At 50.0% G+C, this 25,239-nt stretch overlaps 1 protein-coding gene across 1 annotated transcript in view; it reads left to right on the forward strand.

Moving 5' to 3' along the window:
• Positions 1-21,245: 21,245 nt before the first annotated feature.
• Positions 21,246-25,239, forward strand: part of EHMT1 (euchromatic histone lysine methyltransferase 1) — a 59,505-nt gene continuing 55,511 nt past the window's right edge. Inside the window, exon 1 of the mRNA XM_054393273.1 lies at positions 21,246-21,802. Within this exon, the coding sequence (XP_054249248.1) occupies positions 21,257-21,802 (546 nt within the window). The 5' untranslated portion in view covers positions 21,246-21,256. The remainder of the gene's footprint in view (positions 21,803-25,239) is intronic.

Consider the following 25,239-nt stretch of genomic DNA (forward strand, 5'->3'; position numbering starts at 1 on the left):
GAGCACTGCCCTTCTGCCTGCACGGGAAGGCTGAGATGCGGTTCTCTGGTGTTGTTTTATCTCTGAAGGGGGATGTTGGCTGTGGGAGTTCACTGCCCTCATTAATATCTTTGTTTCTGTTTCTGAGGGTTTAATGAAAGCTGTTTCATGCTGCAAGGAAAGGCAATGCATGAACTGTTTTCAAGCCATCTTTGATTTGAGCTAGAGTCATCTTTTGTTGGGCTGCGTGAGACAACTTCTGTGTAGTGGGGGTTTGGTTGCTTTTGTTGAGGGATTTTTGAGTGTGTTTTAAATGAGTTACCTCTACACCTCTCAGCAGCTGACAGAAAGGCCAAGAAAATCATTTTGTCCATGTTAAAACTTTAAGTTTTACGTCAAACAAACCCCCAGTGGGTTGAAAGAGAGATCCTTGCTTTCTACTGTCACCTCAGATATTCCTGATCTATGAATTTCAGTCATCTCGATTTAGCCTTGTGTGTTTTAACTGTTAGTAGGGAAATGGTGAGGAAAATAACATCCTCGTAGCCGAGGCAGATCCATGGAAGGATCTTCTGCTGCTTTAACTGTTGCTGCTTTGCAAATGAGCCCGGACACAGTGGTGCATTAGCTGCTTGGGCTGGAGAAACCATGGCCTGTTGATGCTTCCAGGCAGGACACGCTCAGCAGAGGGGATGTAGCAGAGCAGCTGATGGCTTCCTGCTTGTACTGAAGGCCTGCACTTGCCTGCCTGCCTGCCTGCCTGCTCTTGGTGCAAGGTGTAAGGCAAACAAACCCCTTGGGCTCCTCCAAACCTCGCTATGGATTTCGATGGCCTTTTCTCTCCCTGCAGTGCAGGCTTCTCCCTGCCCCCTCCAGCCCAGCGTAACACATTACACTTGGCTGTCTTCATTTGAATCTCTGCTCTTAAAGAGAACTGTCCTGCTCTCATTGTTTTCTCTTTGGCCAAGAACGAGCGGGTGGTGCCACAGGCCATTGCTGAGTTTCCTCTTCCTTCTGGCCTGCTCTCCCGGGCTGCTGGCCACCCTCCCCCTGCTTGGGTGGGAGGTTCTCCAGGGTGACACCCAGCTCCAGCAGCCTCCTGCTCCAGCAGCCTCCTGCTCCAGCCTCGAAGAAATGCCAGCCTTGTGCTTGAATCCCTTCCAGCTGTTCTCTGCTTACAGATGTTCCTGTGAGTTGCTCTGGCAGTTTTACTGGGATCTTGGGCATGTATGAAGGTTGCCAAGAGTTGAGGCTTGATTGTTAAGTGGGACAGAGACAAACTACTTCTATTTTGAAGCTAAAAAGTCATCTTTGATCTTGCTGGCTGGGCCAGCTCTATCATATGGTTTGACATAGGCTGAGCTCAGGGCTCTTGCACCTAGCAGTGCACTGTCACTTCATTAGGGCTTTTCCCCCCCTCATTCCATTTTTCATCCCTCTCTTTTTTAATGACTGTCTTTGTGATATCCTTTTAAGGCTGGTTGTACCAGGTCAGAGCGTCTTATTAATCCCCAAAGTGAAAAATGGCTCTCCTTCAGCTCAGCAGATTGGATCCTGCATGCACTTGCAGTTGGACACTGCAGACTGAACCAGTTTAACCCATGTGCCTTCCTCCTGGCACTCAGAAGTTGGCTGCTTTATTAAAGCAGAACAAAATCATCACAGGAGCATCCCCAAGCTGCCCAGCATCTCTCCCTGTCCCTTCTGCCTCTGCTTTTCCTGTAGGCAAAGGGCTACTCTTGAGGGCCACCCAGACAGAAAACTCACTCTATGGTTTAAAAGGCTTGCCTTTGTTTTTTTTTTTTTTTTTTTTTTTTTAAAGGCCAGGCATCAGTTTTGAGGCCTGGCAGCCTGTCAGAAAGTTGACAGATGATCTGCATTACCGGTGCGTCCCTGGGATGCCCGGGATAATCGCTCCAATGGACGCCCTGGAGCCGGCAGGTTCTCTGTGAAATGGCTGCAGCAGCTTGGAGGGAGCAGTGAAATGGTCTCCTCTGGGCATGCTCACTCTGTAGAGGGAGCTTTTATCACATGAGCAGAAACTGAATCACTGCTCATGAGGATCTGGAATATGCAACTCTTTGAGTCTTCACCAGAAGAAGACAAGAAGATGTCTGCAGGTACAGCAGGGTCCATCTCCCAGGCCTCTCAAAGAGCGGCTCCCCGCCGGCCCTGGCGCAGGCAGGCTGGCTCCTGATGGGAAGGAGAAGCCTTGGAGAGGAGGAAGAGTTTGGGGAATGGTGGCTGGGGGTTATTTATTTATCTCTTTCTCTATACAGTGATTTTCCTGCCCCGTGTGTGGGAGGGCAGGCAGGGTGTGCTGGGGAGCTGGCTGGAGGAGGCTGGCCAGGCTCTGTCTGTGCTCTGGGACTTGGTCCTTCTGCTCTGCCATGGGCTTGCAGGTACTTCACCATCTGACACTGCCTGGCTGTGGGGAGGCTTGGGCTTTGTTTCCTTGTGTTGGGGTGGTCTTTTATTTGTCTTCTGGTGTGGAGAGGCTTGTTTGGCGTTGCGGGGTTTGGAGGCTTTTTTGTGCTTTTTTTTCCCCATTTTTTAAAGTGTGAAGTTTCTGGAAAATTCTCCTAGGAGCCCTCCTTGCTTGCAGCTCTTGTAAGCAAGAAGAGCAAACACTGGGGTGTCCGAGCAACTCAAAAACTGAACTTCCAAAGGGCAGGAGAAGGCCTGTGGCTACATGGCAGCTCCTCACTAGGTCTGCTTTGGACAGCCTCTGCTTGCATCATGCAAGCCTACAGCTCACTTCTTCGACTGGAGGCAAGAGCAAAAATTATTTTTCCAGGAAGAAACAATCCTTTTTATTTTGGGGCAGCTTCCTCCCTTCTTTCTTCTTTGCCTTTTTTTTTTTTTTTTTCCCAATACCCACTTGCAATCCAAGGGAGCAGCTGATTAAAACAAAACATCCGTGGCAAGAGGCCCAAGTCTGCAGCTTATTTAAAAAGTTGCCTAAAATTCAGCCCCCCTGGCCTTGACATGCTCTTGGGGCCCTTTTTCCTGTTGTTTGTGTAGTGTTGGCTGCCACAGACCTCAGTGGGACTTAGGGTGGACACTGAAGGTTGCAGAGCCTTGGGGTGTCCAGGCATCCCTGCCAGTGTGCATAACACTGCTCTGAGCTGTCTGGGCTCAAGGGAAGCAGCCATGCAGATGTGAGAGTGAATTTTCAATCGAGGAGTGAGATGTGAAGATGGCATTTAAAAGAGACTAGGAAGCTTACAGGATGATCTGTGATACCTCATCTAAATAGCCATTGTGTCTCCACTGGACTATAAATACACTCGTTGCTTGTCATCTAGAAGATACGTGCTAAAGGAAAAGGCATCAGAAGAAGTGGCAAAGGAGAGAAGCAAGGCTTCTTTCGAGCAGCGAAGAGCAGAGGCCTTGACGTGCTGCCTCATCTCCCACCCAGGGATAAAAACAATGCACTTTGGGTTTGAAGAAGGCTGAGGAAACAAAGCAACCAAAAAATCCGCTGAGTGTGTGCTGCTGTGAGGTGGGGACCACGATGGCAGTGGCCAGACAGCTGGCTGAAAACACCTAAAGCTCCATCCCTGCCGGCCGGTGCCCTTTGAAAGCATCTGCAGAGAGACGCTGAGCAGCCTGACCTACTTTGGAGGGAAGAGAGAAACCCCAGGTCTGGACTTGGTGCCGCTTCCCAGCAAGGGTTAAGAGCCCCCAAGAGAGGCCTTAGGGTCTTGGTTTTCTTTCCCTTCATGTATTTTGCTGACTTTGAAGTGCCAGCACAAGCTTTTCTCCCTTGTCCAAGAGGGGATTTGGAAAGAGCTGGGCTCTAGGGCACACAAGGGGCATATTTTCTGCTGATCAACTCGTTAGACTTTGGGCCTGGTCACAGGGGTGTGTGGGGCAGGATCACGTCCATGAGCTGGGGACTCAGGCTGTGGTGGTCATCCTGGGGCTCCTTTTGTCTGTGCTGGAGCCCAGCTCCTCTGACCCCTCCTGTGCACTGCCATCTCCTAACAAAAGAGGATCGCATGCATCTTGTGCAATGGCAGGGAGCCATTTTATTCAGGTAAACAAGGAACTTCACCCTCCTGGCCAGCTGGTTTGGGGGAGGGCTGACTTGACTCCTGCTGCTCCTCTTTGTTGTCCTTTTGCTGCTTTTCCCTGAAGTTTTTCCTCCTCACCTTCCAGCTCTGGAGCTGAGAGTGGTCGAGGAATCCCTGCAGCAGGAGGGTTGCCTTGTGTTTGGTTCAGCCGAAAGGCTTGGGGCTCTGAGAGCTCCCAGGACCATATGTTCCTGCAGTGACATTTAATGTCAGTGATTTGGAAACTGATCTTCAATTTATAACTCTTAACTACCATTGTCAGCCAATTATTTCTGATGCCTGGGAATTGAGAGTTTCGACACCAAGCCCTCTTTGCAGAGGACACCCTCATGTCCCATTGTGTTTTCCCTTGATCTTGTGGGATCCATCCCTCCCTGTGCCTATGTGAGCTCTTTGGTCTCTTGGGTGGAGGAGGAGATGTCTGGCTTTGCTGTACAGTGGTGTTGGTCCTGGTTGGAGGGCAGAGGAGGAGGATGGGCAGCACTGCCTGCCAGGATTTACAGTAGTGAGGAAAGCAGCAGGAGCAAAGCTCACACTCTGTACAAGCTAGTTGGAAAGTATCCTTAAAAAAAGGACAAAAATCAGAGGGGAAAAAAATGTAGACCAAGCTTGTAAAACGTGCAAAGAACCAAAAAAATTCCAGGATCCGCCATAAGAGCTTGCCTCTCCCAAACCAGGTAATTTGTTTTTCTTCTTCTGTCCCCCCTCCATCAGGAGGGGGAATGCTGGTGGATGTGGTGGAGAAGGGTTGAGGCATTGGGGGTTAAGATCTGACATGCAAGCTTCTTCCCTGCAACGCTGCCATACTGTGTCAGAGCAGCACAGTGCCTCTTGCAAAAGGAGCTTTTCACAACTTGTCCTTGTTCCAAGGATGAGGAAACCTCCAGCTCTTCTGGCATTTTCTCTCCGTCATAAATCAGAGCTGCTTTCACCTGTAAAGTATGATCCAACATGGACCGGGGAGAGGACTGGAACGGAGAGGGGATTGGAGCAACCTTGCAAGGCTTTTTTTCATGGAGCACTTGGTGTTAAATGAGGAACTTTTCCCCTCCTCCTCTCCTCATTTTCCTGCGTGCCTGCAAAAATACTCTGGTTTGCATTTAAAGGAGAAAACTGTATGTGCTGGGGCTAAGCCAAGTTGTTTATTCAAGGGAAATACCATATTTCCAACCCTTTCTCTCGCAGAGGAAGCCTTGACGGAGGATGGCAGACTGGGCTGGGTGTTATATTTTTAGGTGACATCGAAGCACACGGTTGTGATTCAAAGAAGCTGAAAAATCATGGCTGGCGTTTTGCATCGAGATCTGCAAGACCTCTCCTCCCCACTGCCCCAACCCCCCCACAAGGCTTAACTTCTCCTTCCAAAACAGGTGGATTTTGACCTAAATCAAGAAGGCAAAAGGGGAAAAAAAACCCAAAAAACCAAAACAAAACCCAAGCCAACATGAAAGAAAAAAAACTTCACAACAAAACCACCACCCCAAGCCCCAAAGCAGCCTGCTGCTTTTTGCAGCTTCCCTTCTCCAGAGTGGGTTTTCTGGTGAGGGGGCTGGGGGCCCAGGATGGGTCGGGGGGCAGATGCCCGCAGCTCTGCTCTGCTCTCCTCTCCTCCTGTCAAAAGATGGCAGGTCAGTGTGTGTCTGTAAACAATGCAGTTATGAAATGGCAGCGCCAGGCCGAGCTGAGCATGCTCGGGGGAGCTGCCTGTAGGGGGAGGTGAGCCGAGAAAGATGATCTAATTCAGTGCAATTCTTGGGATTGAAGGAAAAGACCAGGCTCCACTCTTAATGACAGAGCAGAAAAAGCAGGCCCCACGCCGGGGACGAAGGCTGTAGGCCATGGAGGAGAGGGGGTGAGGATCTCCCACCTCTAGGACTTCGGGTGCTGGGCAGCGCTGTGTCCCTTCCTCACCCTCCAGGAGAGTAAAGCCTTGGTGAGGTTTGGCTGTAGTTACTAGAGGGACAGGCCCGAGGGTGCAACTTTTATGATGATGATGATGATTTTGTCTTTTTTCTGGTTTTTTCCTCCCTCTCTTTCTCCGTTTTTCCGTCTCGCAGGCGTCGCTGGCTTGCTGCTGGCCTCTTGATGGGTGGAGGTGACCCACGTGGAGGTGGCCTGGGCAGCTGAGCAAGGTCCTCCACTTCCCAAAGGAAACCCATTTTGGGGAGTTCCCTCCTCTGCCATCCCAGTGAGCCCTTCTGCTGGGCACCATGGGGATGGGCAGGGGGAGAGGGAGCTGCTCTGCTGACTGTGGTGGTTTGGGGGTGGGAGGAAGAGGAGCATAGAGGCTGAAGAGGTGCCTGAGCCCCATTGATGGGGGTGAGCTGCCTTCCAGCTCTCCTGCCTTGGGCTGCTGCAACCTGCTTGTTCCAGGCTCCTTTTGGTGCTATGGTTTTATCCTGGCGAAGCCTTCCTGGTGACTTGGTGTTTCTGAAATGGTTGGTTTGCTTTTGCTAGAGCTACTGATGAATCTTGGTCTCCATTTTAGGGTTTTCTTCCCCCCCTCTCCCCTCATGGGTTCTAGGAGAGAGCAGGCAGCAGCTGTGCTCCTTGCTAACCTCAGCCAGTGGAAGGAGGGGATGCCTTTGTCTGCTCTGGATTTACACTTGCCTGCACATACAAGTTGCACTGGCTTTAACTCTACTGGGACACAGCTAGATGGCTGCGACGCTTCCCAGCGTGGAGGCAATGAGGAAGAGTAAATTGATCTCCCCTTTAGAGGAGGGCCTGTGCTCTGCAACCCCCCCCCCCCCCCCCCCCCTTGCCTGAAGCCTGCACGTCATTGTGGACCTCGTTGGCTTAGGAGAAGTCACTTTAAGTCCTGTTGTGTTTCATGCACGTGTCTCCTTGTTCCCAGCTGTTGCATGCAGGGACTTGTGCCTCCTTTCTACCCTTCCTTCTTTTTTAGGGGTTGATTTGTATGGCTGGAATAGGGGAGAGGACATGGGGGGTAGAGAAGGAAGTGTTTCTTTTCTTTAGGAAGAGTCTGGATGAAAGGAATTCAGGAGACAAAAGAATTGCAAAGAATTTGGTTTGGGGACAAACTTCAGGCGGAGGGCAGTGCTTGTTGTGAGCTGCAGATAAAATTCCACGTTCACATGATTGCATGAGGCTTATAAGGAAGTGGCCTTAACCTAGAAAAAAACAGGAGCTTGGAGACTGGTGACTGCTTTGTAGGCCAGGTATGCTAGTGGTTATGTTTCCTTCCTTCTCCAGATGAAATACTTCTGCTGCTTCTAATGACAGGCCCGTGGTCAGCGTCCCCACGAGCACTGATCCCAGAGCAGAACTTGAGCAGTGCTGAGATCTGCAATGAGCAGCCCTCACGTGCCTACAAAAGCAACACTCTCCTTTCTACAAGGCTTTTCTTCATCATCACTTCCACTATAATGACGTAGAAGATGTTTGTCTTCTCTTTGTGGCAAAGATTATTATGAGCAAGTTGGTTTGGGCTGTGTTCTTTGGTTCTTTTAGGAGAAAAAAGGAGGAAAAAAATGAGTTGGAGAGTCTGCTGCTGCTGAGGTTGCATCATTTATCGAGAGCTTTGCCTCTCTGCAGTGTGTGTTGCAAACCTTGCTGGCTTGCAGAGGATTTGAAGTCCTGCCCTGCTGAAGGACTGGTGAGAGCTTTGCCTGAGTTCTGGCTATGATGGGGGAGCTGCTGTTGGGGTGTGTGCCCCAACCCTGCTCTTGGGGAGCAGAGCCTGGTGGTGTCACCTCTTGAGGTGTTGGTGCCTATCTCCCAGCTGGAGGTAGCAGGCCATGCAGGATCAGTCCTGCATCAGACCCCTCCAGTCTGTGGGCAGCTGTCACCCCAAATGGGAGCGAGTAGAGCTTCAGAGGGGTCCCCCTGCTCGCAGCGCTTTTATTTCTGATCAGCCTAGTTTAGCTGCATGGCTCTGATCAGCATCAGCATAAGGCTGCTGCAAAGCCTCAGGTTCTAAGACAGTTGATTCTTAAGACAAAAAAAAAAAAAAAAAAAGGAGGGAAAAAAAAGCGAGCCCCTGGTGAAGGTAGACATCTTAGCACATCAACTGCGCTCCTTCCTGCTCTGCTTCATGATGCAACTCTCTGGTCTCTTGGGCTTGGTAAGCTGCTGTCTGCTGGAGTTTTGCTGTGCATGCGTTGTCTTTGCCTATAAAACCTCTTTGGAGCTTTGTGAAGGGCACCCGGATGGCTGATGAGGATGCCAAGGAGGAGGCTGAGAAAGCTCTTTCTGTGTTTTCCAGCTTTGTTCTTTCTCTCTTCTTCCTTCTTTTCGTGGGCTGTTTTTTGGTGGTTGTTTTAAAGGCTCCACTGGAGTTTCTTGTCGTGGTCTGTTTGGCTATGCTTGCAGAGCCTTTCCATCTTCCATCCCCTCCAAAGACCTCGCTAAGGAAAAGAAACCTGGTTTGTGGTAAAGAGAGCTGGAGAGGAAAAACTAACCCAGCACTAGCTTCTCTGCTTGGCTTCTCATGGCTTTTTAAAGCCCTTTCAAAGACCTAATCAGCCATTCTTCAAATGCAATAATTTTTTTTCCTTCCCCATGAAACCTACAAATAAAAAAGGTTGGAGGGGAGGAAGGATAATGCTTCATTGCTGGTGGTGTGGACTTTATAGAGGCTTTCCAGCCACTGAAGGTTAATAATCAGTCTGGGGTTGAGGAGGGAATGGAGGCTGCAGGGAAAAGGGGGAAGGAGGGAAAAAAATAATGGAGTAAGTGAGACTTTTATTGTGAAGCAGCCTGAGCTTGGCAGTTGGCTTTGTTGGGACTGCTGCAGGAGCAGACATTGCTCGGCGGGGAGGGTGGGATAGGATTTCCCTGCCAATCGGCAGCCGAAGGATTGGGGCATGGGGAGTCTGAGCAGAAAGAGAAGTTTGCTCTGAATTTAAGGGAGGGGAGGGGGGAAAAAAAATTCCACATGCACAGGCACACACCCACGCCCACAAAATGGAGGTATTGACACTGGCGGTGGAGTTGCTGCGAAGTTGGCTGGGTGGAGCTGTGGGTTGGTGGGAATGGATGGGTAGTGCTGCCTGGCTGTGCCTGCTGGGTGCCCAGCTGGGTGCCTGTAGGGTGCTGGGTGCTGCCTCTGCAGGGTGGTGATGGAGCAAGGAGGGGAGAGCACTGGCCTGGGGGGAAGAGGCTTCGAGTGCTTTGCAGGGGTTTCCTGTAGCTTCCTTTGTATCAAAATGTTTTAAAACTCAGGGTTGGCTCTTTGGAAAAATGCTGATGATTGTATTTCCTACCATGATGCTGAGTTTGTGTTTGTTTCAGAGCAAGGCATGGAAGTTGTAAAAGCCACCACTGCTGCTAGTGAGGGATGTGTCTCTGAGCTAGGACCCAGCAGAGCCTGTCAGGTGCCACCTCACTTAGCCTTGCCTTGGCACCCAGCTTTTATACTCTCCCAGGAGATAAGTGATGGGTTCTCTCTTGCCTCCCTTTGGAATTTCCCATTGGAAATTTTGCTTTGAGAGCTCCTGCCCCTGGGCAGGATGTGGGGAAGCACTAGGCTCCTGGTTATTGCAGCGAGGAGCAAGGGTGGTTGTTAGCTGTTGAGGTCTGATGGACTCCAGGGTTCCTGCAGCAGCTCTTCTCCAGGCATCGTGGGCAGAGCAGCAGCAGTGCCTCTGTGGAGGGCAGAGTTTGGGTGGTTTGTGGTCTGGGGGTACTGCCTAGAAAATAAACTTAGAATCAGATGGCTATGAGCAACCTGCTGGAAATCCTGGGGCTTCCAGTGTGAGTCAGTTGACCAGCAGGAATATCAGGACCTCTCCTTGTTGCAACAAAGGCTGGGAAAACAAGCTGGGCCCTGTTAGACAGACTGAGGCCCTTTGTGTCTTTTGCTGGTGAAGGCCTGAGTGCCTCTTCCCCTGGGTAGGAGCTGAGGGGCTGTGCTCAAACCCCAGTTTTGTGCAGTTCTCTTTGCAACAGGGTAAGTCCATGAGAAAACTGAGGTTGTTTCCAGATTACAAGAAGAGAGTTTGGACAGAGGAGAGGTTGAGTTCACAAGCAGATGTTTGCAGCAAGGTTCTATTATAAATTACTAATTGAGCAAATAAATGGAAAAAAAAAAGCTGATATACGGCCAAAATTTGGGCTGGGCTTTTGTGATCATTTCTTGGTGGAAGCTGTTGGTTTGTTGTGTTTCAGGCTCTCTGGTAGTTGGCTGAGCTGAGCTTTCAAGTGCTTGCAGTTTGCTTTTTGGTCTGTGTCTGGAAATCTGAAGGTGTGTGCTCGGGGCACAAGTTCTCTCTTGCTGAGAGCATCTAGACATGGCTGTGTTTGCTGTTTGCTTCTGCTCAGAGGCAGGCAGCCACCCAGAACTTCTCCAGGAGCAACCCATGAAGGTGCCCTTAGCCCTGTGTGGGCAGGCAGGGCAGGTGCTGGAGGTTTCCCCAAAAAGCTGTACCCAGCTGTGTCCCTTGAGTTTCTTCCTTCTCATCAGCTGCATGTTGCTTTGCAGATGGTGGCATTTAGGTGCAGGGCAGGGTGGTCCTGTGGGCAGCAAGGGGCAGGGACCTGGTGCTGGATGAGCCCTAGCTGGCTGCTTGAAATTAGGGTGAAGGAAGACCGTGTGCTGCAGCACCTGCAGCACCAGCTGGCTTCACATGGAAACAAAAATCCCAGAGAGGCTGGTGGCAGCACCAGAGCTCATCTCCCATGTGAGCTTCGGACAGAAGGCAGTGTGGGGAAGGGTGAGCTGCTGGTGGGGATGATTTTGGAGCTGATGGAGCAGCCTTCACCTGTGCCTCTTCTCTCTTTTGCTTGGTTTATGAGAGATGGGCAGGTCAGGCTTGGGTTTTTTTTTTCCTCTCTTTATCACTCAGCATGCTTTAAACCTTGTGATTTGCATGGCTGCAGGCACCATCTGCTCTCTGTGCTGGCCTACAGCACTTGGCTTGACCTGGGCTTATTCTTCTCCTGGGACACAAGCAGCAAGTGGTGAACCCTTCACCCAGCCTGGCCCCGTCACAGGGTGGCTTTGCAGGGCAGTCCCCATCTTTACCTTGCAGCCCAGCTCCTCTCCTTAAACACAGAGCTGTGGCAAGGGTTAAGGGACCCCTTCTCCTCTGCCTGGCTTTGGGGGATTTTTATTTTAATGTATTTTTCCTTTTTTGCTTTGTTTTGATAGCTTTTTTCCTTTTTTTAATTTTTTTTTTTTTTACATTTGGACTTGCCACTTTAAAAAGAAAAAAAAAAAAAGGAAAGAGAAGGTATTAAAGCTGCAAACCTGATCTAGCAACCTGACCCCAGGCGTTTGTAAGGCAGAGGAGAGGAGCAGGTGCTCCCTTTTTACAACAAAACACGGGAAAAAGAGAGAGGGGAAAAAGAAAACTTGCTTTCTCTAGTGTTAAAAATGGAGCTCATTAACTGTAATAAACATGGCTGTTAGGAATGAGGAGTTAGCTGGAGCTCACTGGTGCTTTGTATTGTGGAAGTTACATTTGAATGAATGTACAAAAAAAATCCCCAATCACCAAGAGCACACTTGGGCTGGAGGTGTTGGTAAATGATGTGCAATGAGAAGGTTGAGGGTTCTGCCTCCCCTCATCCCTCCCAAAACCTCAGAAGTTTTGAGAGAATAAGGGTCCCCTCCTGGAGATGCCTTTCAGGACGGTTTGGTGGGTTCTGCTGCAGATCCACTCAGCTGGGTTCCCAACACCTTGCACTCAGAACGTGTCTGGCTGTGCCTTAACTAGAGCTGTGGGGTCTGAGCCTGGGCACAGCCCAAAGCCCCTCTGCTGTCAGCTGGGGTGAGCCTTGCTGCCTTTTATCTCTGACCTGTGCCTTGCTGGCAGCTTCCTGGCAGCAGAATCTGATCAGCTCATGATGTAAACAGGATGTGTCCATGATTGTTGCTTCTCTTACATGCAGTGTCTGTCTGAACATTGAACTGAACCTTGATGTTTCTTTTTTTCTCCCTTCTCTCCTACCCCTAGCGAGCAGTGCTGAGTAAAGGAGAGACAAGGAAAGACGTCTGCATGAAGACTGAGCTGCTGAAAGATATCACCAACAACAAAGAGGAAGGTGAGCACCTGCCTCTGTTGAGGGCCAGACCTTCCTCACGAGGCTGGCACATGATGGGAGCAAAACTGGGGGCTTGGAGATGTGTTCTGTCCCCTAAGGGTCTCAGGTGTGCTCCCAGGAGCAGAGTGGCTTCATTCTGTGTTTATTCTGAGCAGGGCTCTTCCCCAGAAGACATAAATTTCCTTTGCAATCCATCTATCACCACCCACCCAAAGAATGATATCTAATTTTCACTTCTGCTTTGGTGTGGCTGTGAAGTGCAGAGGAGTTACTTTGAACCTGCTCTGGGTGACAGATTTGAACTGCACTCTGATCCCCACCACATGATGACCAAGCCCTTTTCCTCCCTCTGTTAAAGTTAACTTTCTGTTTTCCTGTGAGTTTCTCTGCTGCTCCAGGACAGGCACCAATGGCTGCAGATGGCCAGTGGGGTTAGACACAACTCCCCTGGTGCCATTGTGGGATGCTCCGTGGCTTCTGCCTTGTTTCCCCTCACTTTTACTTTGCAGGATGTTAATTTGACAAAGTCTTTCCCGTGTGCTTGTCTGAATTGCCTGCACACAAATCTGAGGGCTTAATAAATGTGTCAGTGGGATTAGGATAAAAAAAACCCACCACCCTTTATCTCCTCTCACCTCCTTCTTCCTTTCTTTCCATGGATTTATTATTCCTTGAGTAGCTCTGCAGGGATTTGGGGTATTTTTGTTCTCTTTTCCATAACAGAGTGTTAGCAAAGCACTGAACTGGCCCCATGGAAATAACCAAGTCTTAGCTAGAAACAAAGTTTTGGATTTAATTCAGAAGTGTGTGAGCACAGCATTGCTTTTTCTTTCTCTTCTGCCCAGCATAATGTTTTGTCAAGCAGCTCTGGTGAGAAACTAAAGCTCGGAACAGGCAAAGCTCTGGATGCTGTGTCAGACGCAGCCTCGGCGCTTCTGTAGGAGCTGGGAGCATGTGAGGGCTGCTCCAGACACTGCCTGCTTGTGCACCTCACATCTGGGCAGGCTAGAGCTGAAGTCTGAGGTGTCAGTGGGAAGTCATGTTGCTCTGGGAGGAGACTTTACTTTGATCTCCTCTCTTGCTTGGCTCAAGACTGTAAAGCCAGTCCATTTAGCTCTTGATCTCAAGGCAAGTGTCATGTTTATGGAGGTAACAATCTAGGAAGAGTGGGAGGAGACTTTTCTCTGCCTCCTATGTCTGGAGTGGTTGTGACTTCAAGCAGATGTTTCAACCACTGCCTTGGGCAGCCTGTTCCAGGGCCTGGACAATCCTTCTGGGGAATTGGTGCTCATGTCCAAACTAAACCTCCCCTACTGCAAAATGAGGCCGTTTTCTCTCATCCTGTCCCTTGTTGTTAGGGAGAAGAGACCAACCCTGACCTGGCTTCAACCTCCTTTCAGGGAGTTGTAGAATGACAGAGGGTCTCTCACCCTCAGCCTCCTTTTGTCTAGGCTGAAGAACCCCAGTTCCCTCAGCTGCTCCTCAGAAGTTGTTCCTTCAATTCATTGACAGAAATGCACAATTCCCACCCCTCCCCAGGATCAAGCAGACCCTCTGCAGCAGTTTTTATTCTAAGTCTTCTTCTCAATACTAAACATTGAATTAAAATCCCCATGAAGGGAACAGAATCCTAAGAAGGAGGGAAAAGTTAAGGCAGACAGGATGCTGACACCTCATCTATTTTTAGGTATGTAAAAAGTCTCTCTAACTGTGGAGTGCCCCTAAAGGCAAAGGAAGCTTTCTGTGCAGGTGGTCTGGAGGCCTCATAAGGTGCTCAAATTCCAACCACTTCAGCTTATCACAGAATGGTCCAGGCTGGAAGAGACCTCTAGAGATCGAGTCCAAGTCCCCTGCCAAAGCAGGGTCATGTAGGGCAGGTCACAGAGGAACACATCCAGGTGGGGTTTGAAAGCCTCCAGAGAAGGAGACTCCAGTTCTATCACTGGGGAAAGAGAGGTCCTAGAAGGTGAGCTGCAGAGTCTCCATCCTAGTTGTAATGTTCAGGTTTGTCTCCTCTTCCCAAGCATCCCACACGTGTGGAAGACAATGGTGTGCGTGGTCCTCGTGCCATGTGTATCATTCTTCATTGACCTTCCTTAGCCAGCTGGGATTGGCACAGGAGTTCAATTAGTTGCTGTCCCCAAAGTCTGTTAATAACAGTGTTTAGTGCTGGCAAAGAGCTTGCTTTTGTGAGTGCTACGTGACCATGCAATCCTTAACAGCAAACTGGAGAGATGGCACAAAGAGTTTCTTTGAACCCTGGTTCTGGACTCAGGGATGGGTGGCAACACATGGAGCTGGGGATGCATGGACTGGAAGAGCAACCCAAAGGCTGAGATTTCTCTCTCTCAAGTTTGCTTGCAAAGTTGTTTTCTCTGGTGAGGAGGCTGGGACCAGTAATATCTTCATCAGTGCCATAGACAGCAGGACAGAGTTGCACCCTCAGCAAGGTTGCAGATGACACCAGGCATGTTTAGATGGAACTTCCTATGATCAGGTTTGTGCCTCTTACCCCTTGTCCTGTCACTGGGCATCACTGAGAAAAGCCTGGCCCCATCCTCCTGTCACACATCCTTTAAGTATTTATAAGGATTGGTCAGATCCCCCCCTCAGTCCTCTCCAGACTAAAAGCCCCAAGTCCCTCAGCCTTTCTTCATAAGAGAGATGTTCCAGCCCCATAATCACCTTCACAGCCCTTTGCTTTACCCTCTGAGGGAGTTTCCTGTCCTTGAACTGGGGAGCTCAGAACCAGACCCAGTTCTCCAGATGAGGGTTTACCAGGGCAGAGTAGAGGAGGACAACTTCCCTTGACCTGCTGGCCACCCTCTTCTTAATGCACCCTAGGATGCCATTGGCCTTCTTGGTCGTGAGGGCTCATTACTGGCTCATGGTCATCCTGCTGTCCACCAGCACTCCCAGGTCTTTCTCCACAGAGATGCCCTCCTTCAGGTCAGCCCCTCATCTGCACTGGTGCAGGGGTTGTTCCTCCCCAGGGGCAGGACCCTACACTTGTCCTTGTTGAATTTCTAGGGCCACTCTCTGCCCAGCTCTCCAGCCTGGCTGGGTCACACTGGATGGCAGCACAGACTGACAGAGTGTCAGCCACCCCTCCCAAGTTTTGTGTCCACTCTGTCCCATCATTCAGGTCATTGATGAATATATTGAACAGGTCTGGCCCCAGTTCTGGCCCCTGGGGAACACTGTTTGTTACAGAACTCATGCCAGGAGCCCTGGCATTTCATTCATTGTTCCTGAAGTGGCAGGTATGGCAGAAACGCACTGCTGGTACCAGCTGGGATGTCCTCTTCTGGCTTCCTCCTGGCACTGATGGAGAGAAATGATAGAGCTATAAATTTAACAGACATCTGGAGCAACAAGATCTTTGTGTGCTCTCAGCATTTGCATTTCCAGTTCTGGGCCTGAATCCCAGCCTGTGTAGAGCCCAGAGGAAGTCCCTCGCTGGACTCAGTGTCCTCTCCTGTGTACAACTGCTTGGTACAGACAGAAAGCAGGCTGTAGATGAGGCTGGGGTTTGTTGTCCATGGGGAAATGTTCCAGTTCAGTTTTACACATGGGGGTGAGTTTAGGTCCATCTTTCCCTTTGATGACAAGGGAAAAGGGGCTGGGAGGTGGAGAAGATGAGTGGAGGTGTTTGTGGGCCATGTTGTCCAAGTGACAATATGAAGAGAAACTAATTAAAAAGTGGTTTCTCTGCAGGAGGTGCAAGTGATGTCAATTCTCCTAACATTCAGGGCTCCTAACTCTGGGCTGAATCTCCCTTGACCTTTCAAAGCAAACAGCTCCTTTTTCTGATTGCCCAGCCCCAGAGGTGGAAAGTTCCACTAAAGCAGCAGCAGGAAGGGAAGTTGGAAGTGAAGTTCTCTGTTAGCCTTGGCATTTCTGAGACTTATTCATAGAAGCACAGAATGGTTTGGGTTGGAAGGGACCTCAAAGCTTATCCAGTTCAACCCTCCTAGCATTGGCAGGGACACCTCCCACCAGCCCAGGGTGCTCAAGGCCTCATCCAGCCTGGCCTGGAACACCTCCAGGGAGGGGGAATCCACAGCCTCCCTGGGCAACCTGTGCCAGTGTCTCCCCAGCCTCACTCTCAAGAATTTCTTCCTCATCTCCAGTCTCAATCTCCCTCTTCCAGCTCAAAGCCATTGTCCCTCATCCTGGCACTCCAAGCCCTTCTCCAAAGTCCCTCCCCAGCTCTCTTGGAGCCCCTTCAGGAAGGCTGCTCTAAGGTCTCCCTAGTGGCTTCTCTTCTCCAGGCTGAACAACCCCAACTCTCCCAGCCTGTCCCCACAGGGGAGGTTCTCCAGCCTCTGATCATCTTTGAGGCCTTCTCTGGTCTCTCTCCACAGCACTGCAGGTGGGGTCTGAGCAGAGCAGAGCAGAGGGGCAGAATCCCCTCCCTGTGCTGCTGCTCTCCCTGCTCTGGATGCAGCTCAGCACACAGCTGCCTGCTGGGCTGCCAGGGACCATTGCTGGCTCCTGGGGAGTTTTCCATCAACTGACACCTCTAGGTCCTTCTCCTCAAGACTGCTTTCTCTTTCCCCATGGGAAAGGAATGCATCCATCTCACTCAGGACATTAAAGTGCTTGGAGTCACTGCTGGTGCTCACAGGCAGCCCACTGGTGAGCTGCTGAATCCCATTGAGCGCCTGGTGCCGTCTCAGCACTGAGCTTTCACAGCAGCTGTTGTTCTTCAACCTCCTGTACTTTTCATTTCTTGTTTTGGCTCTTGGTTGTCTGGTGGGGGATGGGGAGCAGGGACACTGCTGCAGGGTGACAGTGCTCCAGGGCACTGGGAGGAGTGATAGTTGTGTTTGGAAATACAGGGCAGACTCTCCGACAGATATCACTCAACTTCGGGGTGGGGGGAAGAACAGACCATCAATATGTCACCCCAGAGAGGAACTTGGGCCTGAAACACTTCATGCTTTTCATTTTTTGGCTAATTTATGGGGTTTTTTACAGTTGATATTCTAATTCTGGACTGGTGCAGCTCCTTTCTGCTTGCACTTGGCAGGCATGTCCATGGGGTGTCTACCTTATCCAAAGACAGGTAGATGGCTGGAGTCAGACTGTGCTTTTTGAGCTGTCATCACTCTGTGGCTTACAAAGGTGCCTTAGGGGCACCCCACAGTTAGACTTTCTAGACACCTAAAATTAGATGAGGTGTCCTCAAACTGTCTGCCTTTGCTTCTCCCCTCCTTCTTAAGATTCTGTTCTCTTCCTGGGAATTTTAATTCAGTGTTCAGTATTGAGAAGAAGACTTAAGGTCAAAACTGCTGCAGAGGGTCTGCCTGATTATGGGGAGGGGTGGGAATTGTGCATTTCTGTCAATGAATTGAAGGAACAACTTCTGAGGAGCAGCTGAGGGAACTGGGGTTCTTCAGGCTAGACAAAAGGAGGCTGAGAGGAGACCTTCTGGCTCTCTGTAACTCCCTGAAAGGAGGCTGGAGCCAGGTGGGGCTTGCTCTCCTCTCCCAAGGAACAAGTAGCAGGACGAGAGGAACCAGACTCAGGTTGCACCAGGAGAGGTTTAGGCTGGACATGAGCACCAATTTCTTCCCCAGAAGGTTTGTCAAACCCTGGAACAGGCTGCACAGGGCAGTGGTTGAAGGGAGGTGTTTCAAAGCCATGTAGATGTGGTGCTGAGTGGCATGGTTTAGAAGCAGACTTGGTGCTGTGGGGTTACTGGTTGGACTCGATGACTTTAAAGGTCTTTTCCAGTCTAACCAATTCTATCATTCTGTTTATGAATTTATTTTAGTGCTGCCAGAAAAGGGAGCAGGAGGATGGTCTTTGCCTAAGCTCAGGACAACCTTTCCATGGTATCTCAGTCCTGTTGGAGGCTGGAGAGGGATGGAGCCTCTCTTCCTGCTAAATCCTTGGCCTCCTCTGTCTCTTGCCAGTCAGTGAGCTGTGAGCTGACAGCTGCCATCACAGCTTTCGTTGTGATGTATGTCTGTTAGGCACTGATTTGGGACACTCCTCAATGCATTTCAGCAGCCATGCTCAGGGCTGGAGCTGGGAGCTGTAGGTTCTCCCTTTGCCCTGCAGCAGCATGTGCTGTCATTTATGCAGGGCAGAGTGGGTGCCTGATCCTGTTACAACCATAACCCTGAGGGCTGCTGTCGACTTCTCCAGTTCTGTGCAGCTTCAGGGACAATGAAATTTCCTATCTTTGTTTTGTCACATCTCTAGTCACACAGATTTGGCTGTCTGGTGCCTGTTTATAGGGATTTGGTGACACCTCTGCAGTCAATCAGATTGCATTTCCCACACTCAATAAGAATGGTTGTGTGTGGGAAACTCTGTGTGGGATTTTAATTTTAGCCTCATGGATTTTTCATGAAGTCCATGACACTTTTTGGAGTGATGCAGTTATTATTTCCCCTAGGGCACTGCTCTAATTTACCTGTTTGGGTCTCTTTTTTTTTTTTTTTTGGTTGCCTTCAATTCTTGCCCTCTGCTTGTTCAGGTTATCTAATAGTCACTCACTGAAGTTATTTGATGGCTCTGGTGGGAGTGAGCAGTACTTAAATCAACAAAACCTCAAAAATACTCAAAATATTGAAGGCTTCACTTAGCCAGGTGCTTAGTGCTGAGCACTAGAAACCTCCATCTGTGCTTAGGGAGCTCAGTTTTGGTTTTGTTTTTTTTTTTTCTGGCACTGACTGCTGAAATCATTGTTTAAATGACCACAGCAGAGTCTTTTAAACACCAAATGCAGAAAGAGAAACAAGGATTTAAAGAGTAAAGACACAGCTGTTGGCTCCCTCTGCCCAGGACTTTACAAATAGTTAAATAACAATGAAAAAACTCAGCACTTTACCTTCTCCCAGAGTCGTTGCTATCCAAAACAAACCCTTGGGCCTCTTATCAAACCTTTCAGTACACAGAAAGTGGTCTGGGTGGGTGGTGTGAGAGGGCAGCAGATGGAGTTGATGACTTTGAATTGTGCTTGGAGAGCTGCTCAGTTACTGCTGGAGGTGGGGCCCCTCTGTGTGTGCTCCAGCAAGCACTGATGAGCTCTTTTAGGAGGCTTTGGAGCTCTTCTTGGAGACTGTGAGCCAGCAGAGTCCATGTAAGAGGCAATCACAGTTTTCTGGGGTTGGGGGGATGGACTACTTAGTGCAGGTGTCTCACCTGGAAAAGTGGTCAGAGCTGAACCCTGTGGAAGAGTTCCTGCTCATCACCAGGGTTTGAAGACACTTTCCAGTAAGATACTTTGTGCCAAGCAGCTGTGGCTTTGAGTTGGAAGTAAGGAGCAGGAGTAGGACTGTCCCCGTTGTAAGTTACAGGCAGGACTAGGCTGGAGCAGGGTGAGCACAGCAGGTCTTCGACACACACCTGGGCAGAGCCCAAACCAACCTGAAGTCATAGATTCATAGTTTGGGTTGGAAGATCATCCAGTTCCAATCCCCCTGGCATTGGCAGGGACACCTCCCACTTGACCAGGCTGCATTTTCATTCCTGCAAGAGTGGTCAGGGATTGGAAGAGGCTGCCCAGGGAGGAGGTGGAGTCACCATCCCTGGAGGGGTTCAAGAAACCTGTGGCCATGGCACATGGGGCCATGGTTTAGTGGCCGTGGTGGTGTTAGGTTGCTGTTTGGACAGAATGATCTCAGAGATCTCTTCCAACCAAAATGATTCTATAAAATGAGATGTAGCCAGCATGCTGGGCTGGCTTGCAAAGTTGTCCTCCAGTTTGACTCTGGGCCCTCCTGAATACTGCGGTGAAAATTGCTTTGATTGGATCTGGTTGTGAATCAGTGCTGCCTGCTCTGACAGCCCACTTGGGGTGGTGATGCTTTTCATAGCTGTCTGGCTCCTGGAAGATAAGAAATCCAGGGAATCCCTACCAGCAGGTTGAGTTAATCATTGTAGTGATCACTCCAGTGAGTTGTTGGCACTCCTGGTTGCCTGGGGAGCTGTTAGTTCATTGTGTCTCAAACCTTTCTGCAAGAACATGGCTTTCACACTTGGGATTTTTTTTCAGCTCAGGTCTGAAATACCTGATGGGATAAATTCATTGAAGGGAGAACATGGAAATGTTTGGAAGGGAAGAAGAAAGTCTTTTACCTGGATTCACGGAATGGTTTGGGTTGGAAGGGACCTTAAAGATCATCCAGTTCCAACCTCCCTAGCATTGGCAGGGACACCTCCCACCAGCCCAGGTTGCTCAAGGCCTCATCCAGCCTGGCCTTGAACACCTTCAGGGAGGGGACATCCACAGCCTCCCTGGAGAATCTGTTCCAGTGTCTTACCACCTTCACTGTGAAGAACTTCTTCCTAATCTCCAGTCTCAATCTCTCCTCCTCATTTTAATTCATTCCCTCTCATCCTTGTAAAAAGTCCCTCCCCAGCTTTCTTGTAGGCCCCTTTTACCTGGACATTCCTGTTTTATGTGTGTGAGCTTTTACTCAGTCTGCAGAAACCTTGCTGATTTGAACCATGTCATTAATTTAAGTCTAGAATTGCATTTAACAAGTTTCACCCCTGGGTTTGCTCTGAGAGGACACCGAGAATCCTGCTCCTGTGCTGCTTCATCCTGGCAAAAGAGCCAATCTCCAGTGGACACCTTGCCAGGAGAGCTGTGATTGCCAGGGAGATGTTCCTTGCCATGTTTTGTGTAGTGGCAGAGCCCTGATGTAGATATTTGGCTGCTGAGCTGTGCCTGTGCCACAAAAGCTCTCCTGGACAGCCCTCCCAGCAAGCATTTGTTGTGTCAGTCTGGCACTGCTCAGGGCATTGCCAGAGATCTGAATGCAAGATTGGGCAGGAGTTTGTTTGCCATGGGAATCATTGACATATGGTCCAATAAATGTAGTTAGTGGAGGAGCTAAAGATAATATTTGCCTGGGAAAGTCCCTGTTTGGGAATAAATGGCCACATCTACAGTGTGCTGCTTTCAACTGAGCCACCCATCCCACTTGTCACCATCTAAATCCCCCTTGTCACCATCTGAGGATCCAGGCAAGCCAGGCAGGTGGGTCAGCAAGCAAGCTGGGTGGAGGTATGGAGACAGATACAGCAAGCAGTTCATTGGAGGGGAAGTCTGCTCCTTGTTGGCCACTCTGAGTAGCTGTACCTCGAATTGTATTGCTACCTGTGACCCTTTTCTTTCTCCTCTCTTCCTCCTCACCCCTCCCCCCTCTCCAGGGTTTAATGCCATGGCTGCAGATGAAAGTGCTACGGAAAAGCAAGCGGGGGAACCAAAAATGGCAGTGGATGGGGAAACCAACGGTTCCTGTGAGCACAGCGACGCTGGTGGCCACCCAAACCCAGCTAAAACCACTCAGGACAACACGAAAGTGAGCCAGCAGGACTCTAGCAGTAAGTTGAACAGGATAGCAGAGAATGGCATTTCGGAGCGGGACGGCGAGGCCGGCAAGCAGAACCACCTGAAAGCTAATGACTTCCCCCAGACTGCCCTCACGGGCAGCAATGGATATATCCTAACCAAGCAGATGGCACAGGAGCAACCTCTAAGGACTACCAGCACCTTTGCTTCTCTCACCGGCCACGCTGCAAAAACCCTGCCAGGAGGAGCAAGCAAAGGGAGAACTGTGGGCTCCTTTTCGCAGATGCAAGCCACGATGCCAAGCAAGCTCGGGGAGGGCAGTAAGGACATGGATGCTAAAAAAGCTGTCGCTGCTAACACTGAAGTCAAGGTCCACAGAGCACGGAAGACAATGCCTAAACCCACCCCCACCCTGGTAATGTATATGGCCCAGCAGTCAGTGTGCCTGCTGCTGCTGCTGCTGCTGCAGTTGCTCTTGGCTTTCTTTGAGGGTGTGACAGGGACACCCTCCTGCACAGAACAGGTGTTGCTGGGAGGTGTCCTGCTGAGGGCATTGATTTTCTTTGTGTATTTTTGTTCTTTTCTTTTTGTTCTTTTCCTACAGAGAGACAGAGGTGGTAGAAAAGAGTCACATGGCCCTTGTTAGCTCTCATCCCCAAGGTGTTTCTAAATACTCTGTCCAGTTTTGGGCTCCCCAATTCAGGAGAGACAGGGATTTGCTGGAGAGAGTCCGATGGAGGCTACAAGCATGATTAAAAGTCTGGAACATCTCTCCTATGAAGAAAGGCTAAGAGCCCTGGGGCTGTTTAGTCTGGAGAAGAGAAGGCTGAGAGGGCATCTTACCAGTGTCTATAAGTATCTGATGGGTGGGTGTCAGGATGAAGGTGCCAGGCTCTTTGGGCTGGTGCCCAGTGACAGGACAAGGAACAGCAGGTACAATTGGGAACCCAGGAAGTTCCACCTCCACATGAAAAGAAACTTCTTTGTTGTGAGGTTGCTGGAGCCTTGGAGCAGGCTTCCCAGAGAGGTTGTGAAGTCTGCTTCCCTGGAGACTTTCAACACCTGCCTGGATGTGTTCCTGTGTGACCTGCCCTAGGTGATCTTGCTTTGGCAGTGGATTTGGACTCGATCTCTAGAGGTCTCTTCCAGCCCCAACATTCCACGATTCTCTGATTCTCTATAAATGATCAATTACCTTCTCCAACAGATCCATGTGAGGCACTAAATAGCCTTTTTGGTTGTGTTGCTGATCAGCTGTCTGCTGAAACCCAGAGCTGCTTGGGAAACAAATTGGATTTCTTAGAAGTTTGACTCAAAGAAAATTAAGCAGAGCATGTTAACTTGAGCCTTCTCCTGAGCTTGGAAGCTCTCAAGAAGCTGATATCTTGGGCAACTTGATTGCTTTGCCCTGTCATTATAGTAGTACAGCAGATGATGCTTTCTCTCTCTGTGTGTTGCTAGTGGTATAGCAACTTGTTCAGGAATCTTCACCCCAGAATCCCAAGGGGTGAGTTTACCATCACTTAGTGAAACAGAGTTCTGCCTCTTGTTCTAGGAGGCAAAAGGAGATGTGAAGTCATCTGGTGCCTTCCTGTTGTAGTGGAGTAAACAAAAACAGGCCTTTCTTTGTCACTGACCAAGTTTGGCTCTTCTGGTTAATTTTGAATTCTTTTGCCAAAGGTAGGGAATAGCTACTGGAACAGGGGGATCTGCACTACAAGCATTGAGTCTCCATCCCTGTGACATTTTTATGTTTAGCTCCAATGAACTAGATCCTCCTTGTGTCACAGAATTGTGGGGGCTGGAAGGGACCTGTGGGGATCATCCAGTCCAACCCCCCTGCTAAAGCAGGGCACCCGCAGCAGTTTGCCCAGGATCACAATGGCCAGGTGGGTTTAGAATCTCTCCAGAGAAGAAGACTCCACACCTCTCTGAGCAGCCTGCTCCAGGGCTCCAGCACCCTCACACCAAAGAAATTTTTCCTTATGCTCAGATGAAGCCTCCTGGGTTCTAATTTGTTCCTGTTGTCCCTTGTCCTGTCACTGGGAACCACGGAAAAGAGTCTGGCCTTGTCCTCTTGCTCTCCATCCTTTAGCTCTTGGTTGAGCCTTGATCAGATTCCCTCTCAGGCTGCTCTTCTCCAGCCCCAGGGCTCTCAGCCTTTGCTCCTCACAGAGATGCTTCAGGCCCCTCAGCACCTTTGTAGCCTCCACTGGACTCTCTTCAGTGTCCTGTCTCTCATGTCCAATGATGGAGAGAGAGATCGACCTTAAAGAATGCTGCAGTAGGTCAAGGACAGGAGTGTGAGCCCTGCTTGGCAGTGGGGGTCACACAGAAATCAATGTTCCCAGAGGTGCTGCAGCTGCTGAAGGTTGGTGCTGTGGATCCCTGTCAGCTACCAGCAGATTATGCACCAGTGACCCTCAGCTGCCACCCGCTTGTTGCAGCACAGCAGTAGTATGGTGAGAAGGTCTCAAAGCTGTGAATTGCTGTGGTCTAAAACAGGGGAAGAGAGGAAAAAAAGAGATGCCTGGCCAGCCCCGGAGAGAGAGGGAAAAAAAAGAGATGGGTGGCACCTGGCCAGCCCTGGAGAGAGAGGAAAAAAAAGAGATGGGTGGCACCTGGCCAGCCCCAGATGGGGAAAGGTGCCCTTGGCTGTGGCACCACCTGTGCCTCCGGAAGCAGGTGGGTGTCCAAAGAGCACAGTCAAGATTACAAAGCTCATGGGCACACAGCCTCCCCAGTGGGGCACAAACCACACCCCCTACCATTTCCCAGCCTTTCTTCCAAACTGCTAATTTCCCCTGCTTGCATCTGAATGCTCTCCTTCTCCATGCCTGTTGTAGGTAAGCCCAGCCAGCAAAGCCCAGCCTGGGTAGCCAGAGGGGAAGCCCAGCTGCAACACCTGCAGCCTGGTGACAGTCTCACACAAGGCTGTCTCCTACCCAAACAAGGCTTTGCCACCAAAACTGCACCCTGCTTTACCCAAGCAGACTGATGTGCACTTCAGTGAGGGCAGGCAAAGCCCCAGACACTTGAGGAAATTCTGCAGGGAAGGACCCCTGGGGCACAGCAATTGAAAGAGGCAATTCCCTTCTAAAAGACAACTGCTAGGTTGGGAGGGAGTGTTTCCCTCATGCATGTTTCATCCTACATCAAAAGAATATTTTCAGGCAGCCCCTTGGGCTTCAAGGTTTGTCTCTGGAAAGCTGCCTGCAAGGTGTGCAGGAGCTTTTGCAGCTCCCTTTCAGGAGCTGCTGCTGCTGTTGCTGGGTTTTTGCTCACACAGCAACAGGCAGCTTCAGAAACCAAAGCCTGCAGTTGTTGGACCATCCTAGAAAGTGCATCCCTGGCCCTCAACACTGCTGGCCACTTCCCTTGGGCTAAAAACAGGGAGAGAAGCAAAACTCACTGGAGGGCTGGGAAGAAGAGGCTGTTCCCATGTTCTCCACTCAAGCCATCTGAATGTCAACCCAAGATCTGATCTCATTTCTGGGAGACAATAAACCATCTGTTTTGTTCAGCCTTCCTGATAATTACTACCTAATTTCCCCCTGTTGTCTTTCCAACTGACATCCTATTTTATTTTGAGTAGCAGAGTCCTTTGCTAGTTGTCATTTTTCCGGCCTGATTGTTTCTTTGTTGGGCTGCTTCTAAGAGGCTCATTGAGCATGGCCTTGCAGTGACTTCTCATGCACCAACCTCCATGTTCCCACCTTTCCCCCTTCAAAACCACCCTGAGAGCAGGTAACATATTCCAGGAAACTCTGGAAATCACCCAGAAGCTGTTGGTACAGAGCACAGTAATTTTCTTTGCTGATATTTTTTTAGAGCATTGTTCTTTTCTTGGTA

The sequence above is a fragment of the Indicator indicator genome, chromosome 28 (assembly GCF_027791375.1).
Source record: "Indicator indicator isolate 239-I01 chromosome 28, UM_Iind_1.1, whole genome shotgun sequence".
In the NCBI taxonomy this organism is placed as follows: Eukaryota; Metazoa; Chordata; class Aves; order Piciformes; family Indicatoridae; genus Indicator; species Indicator indicator.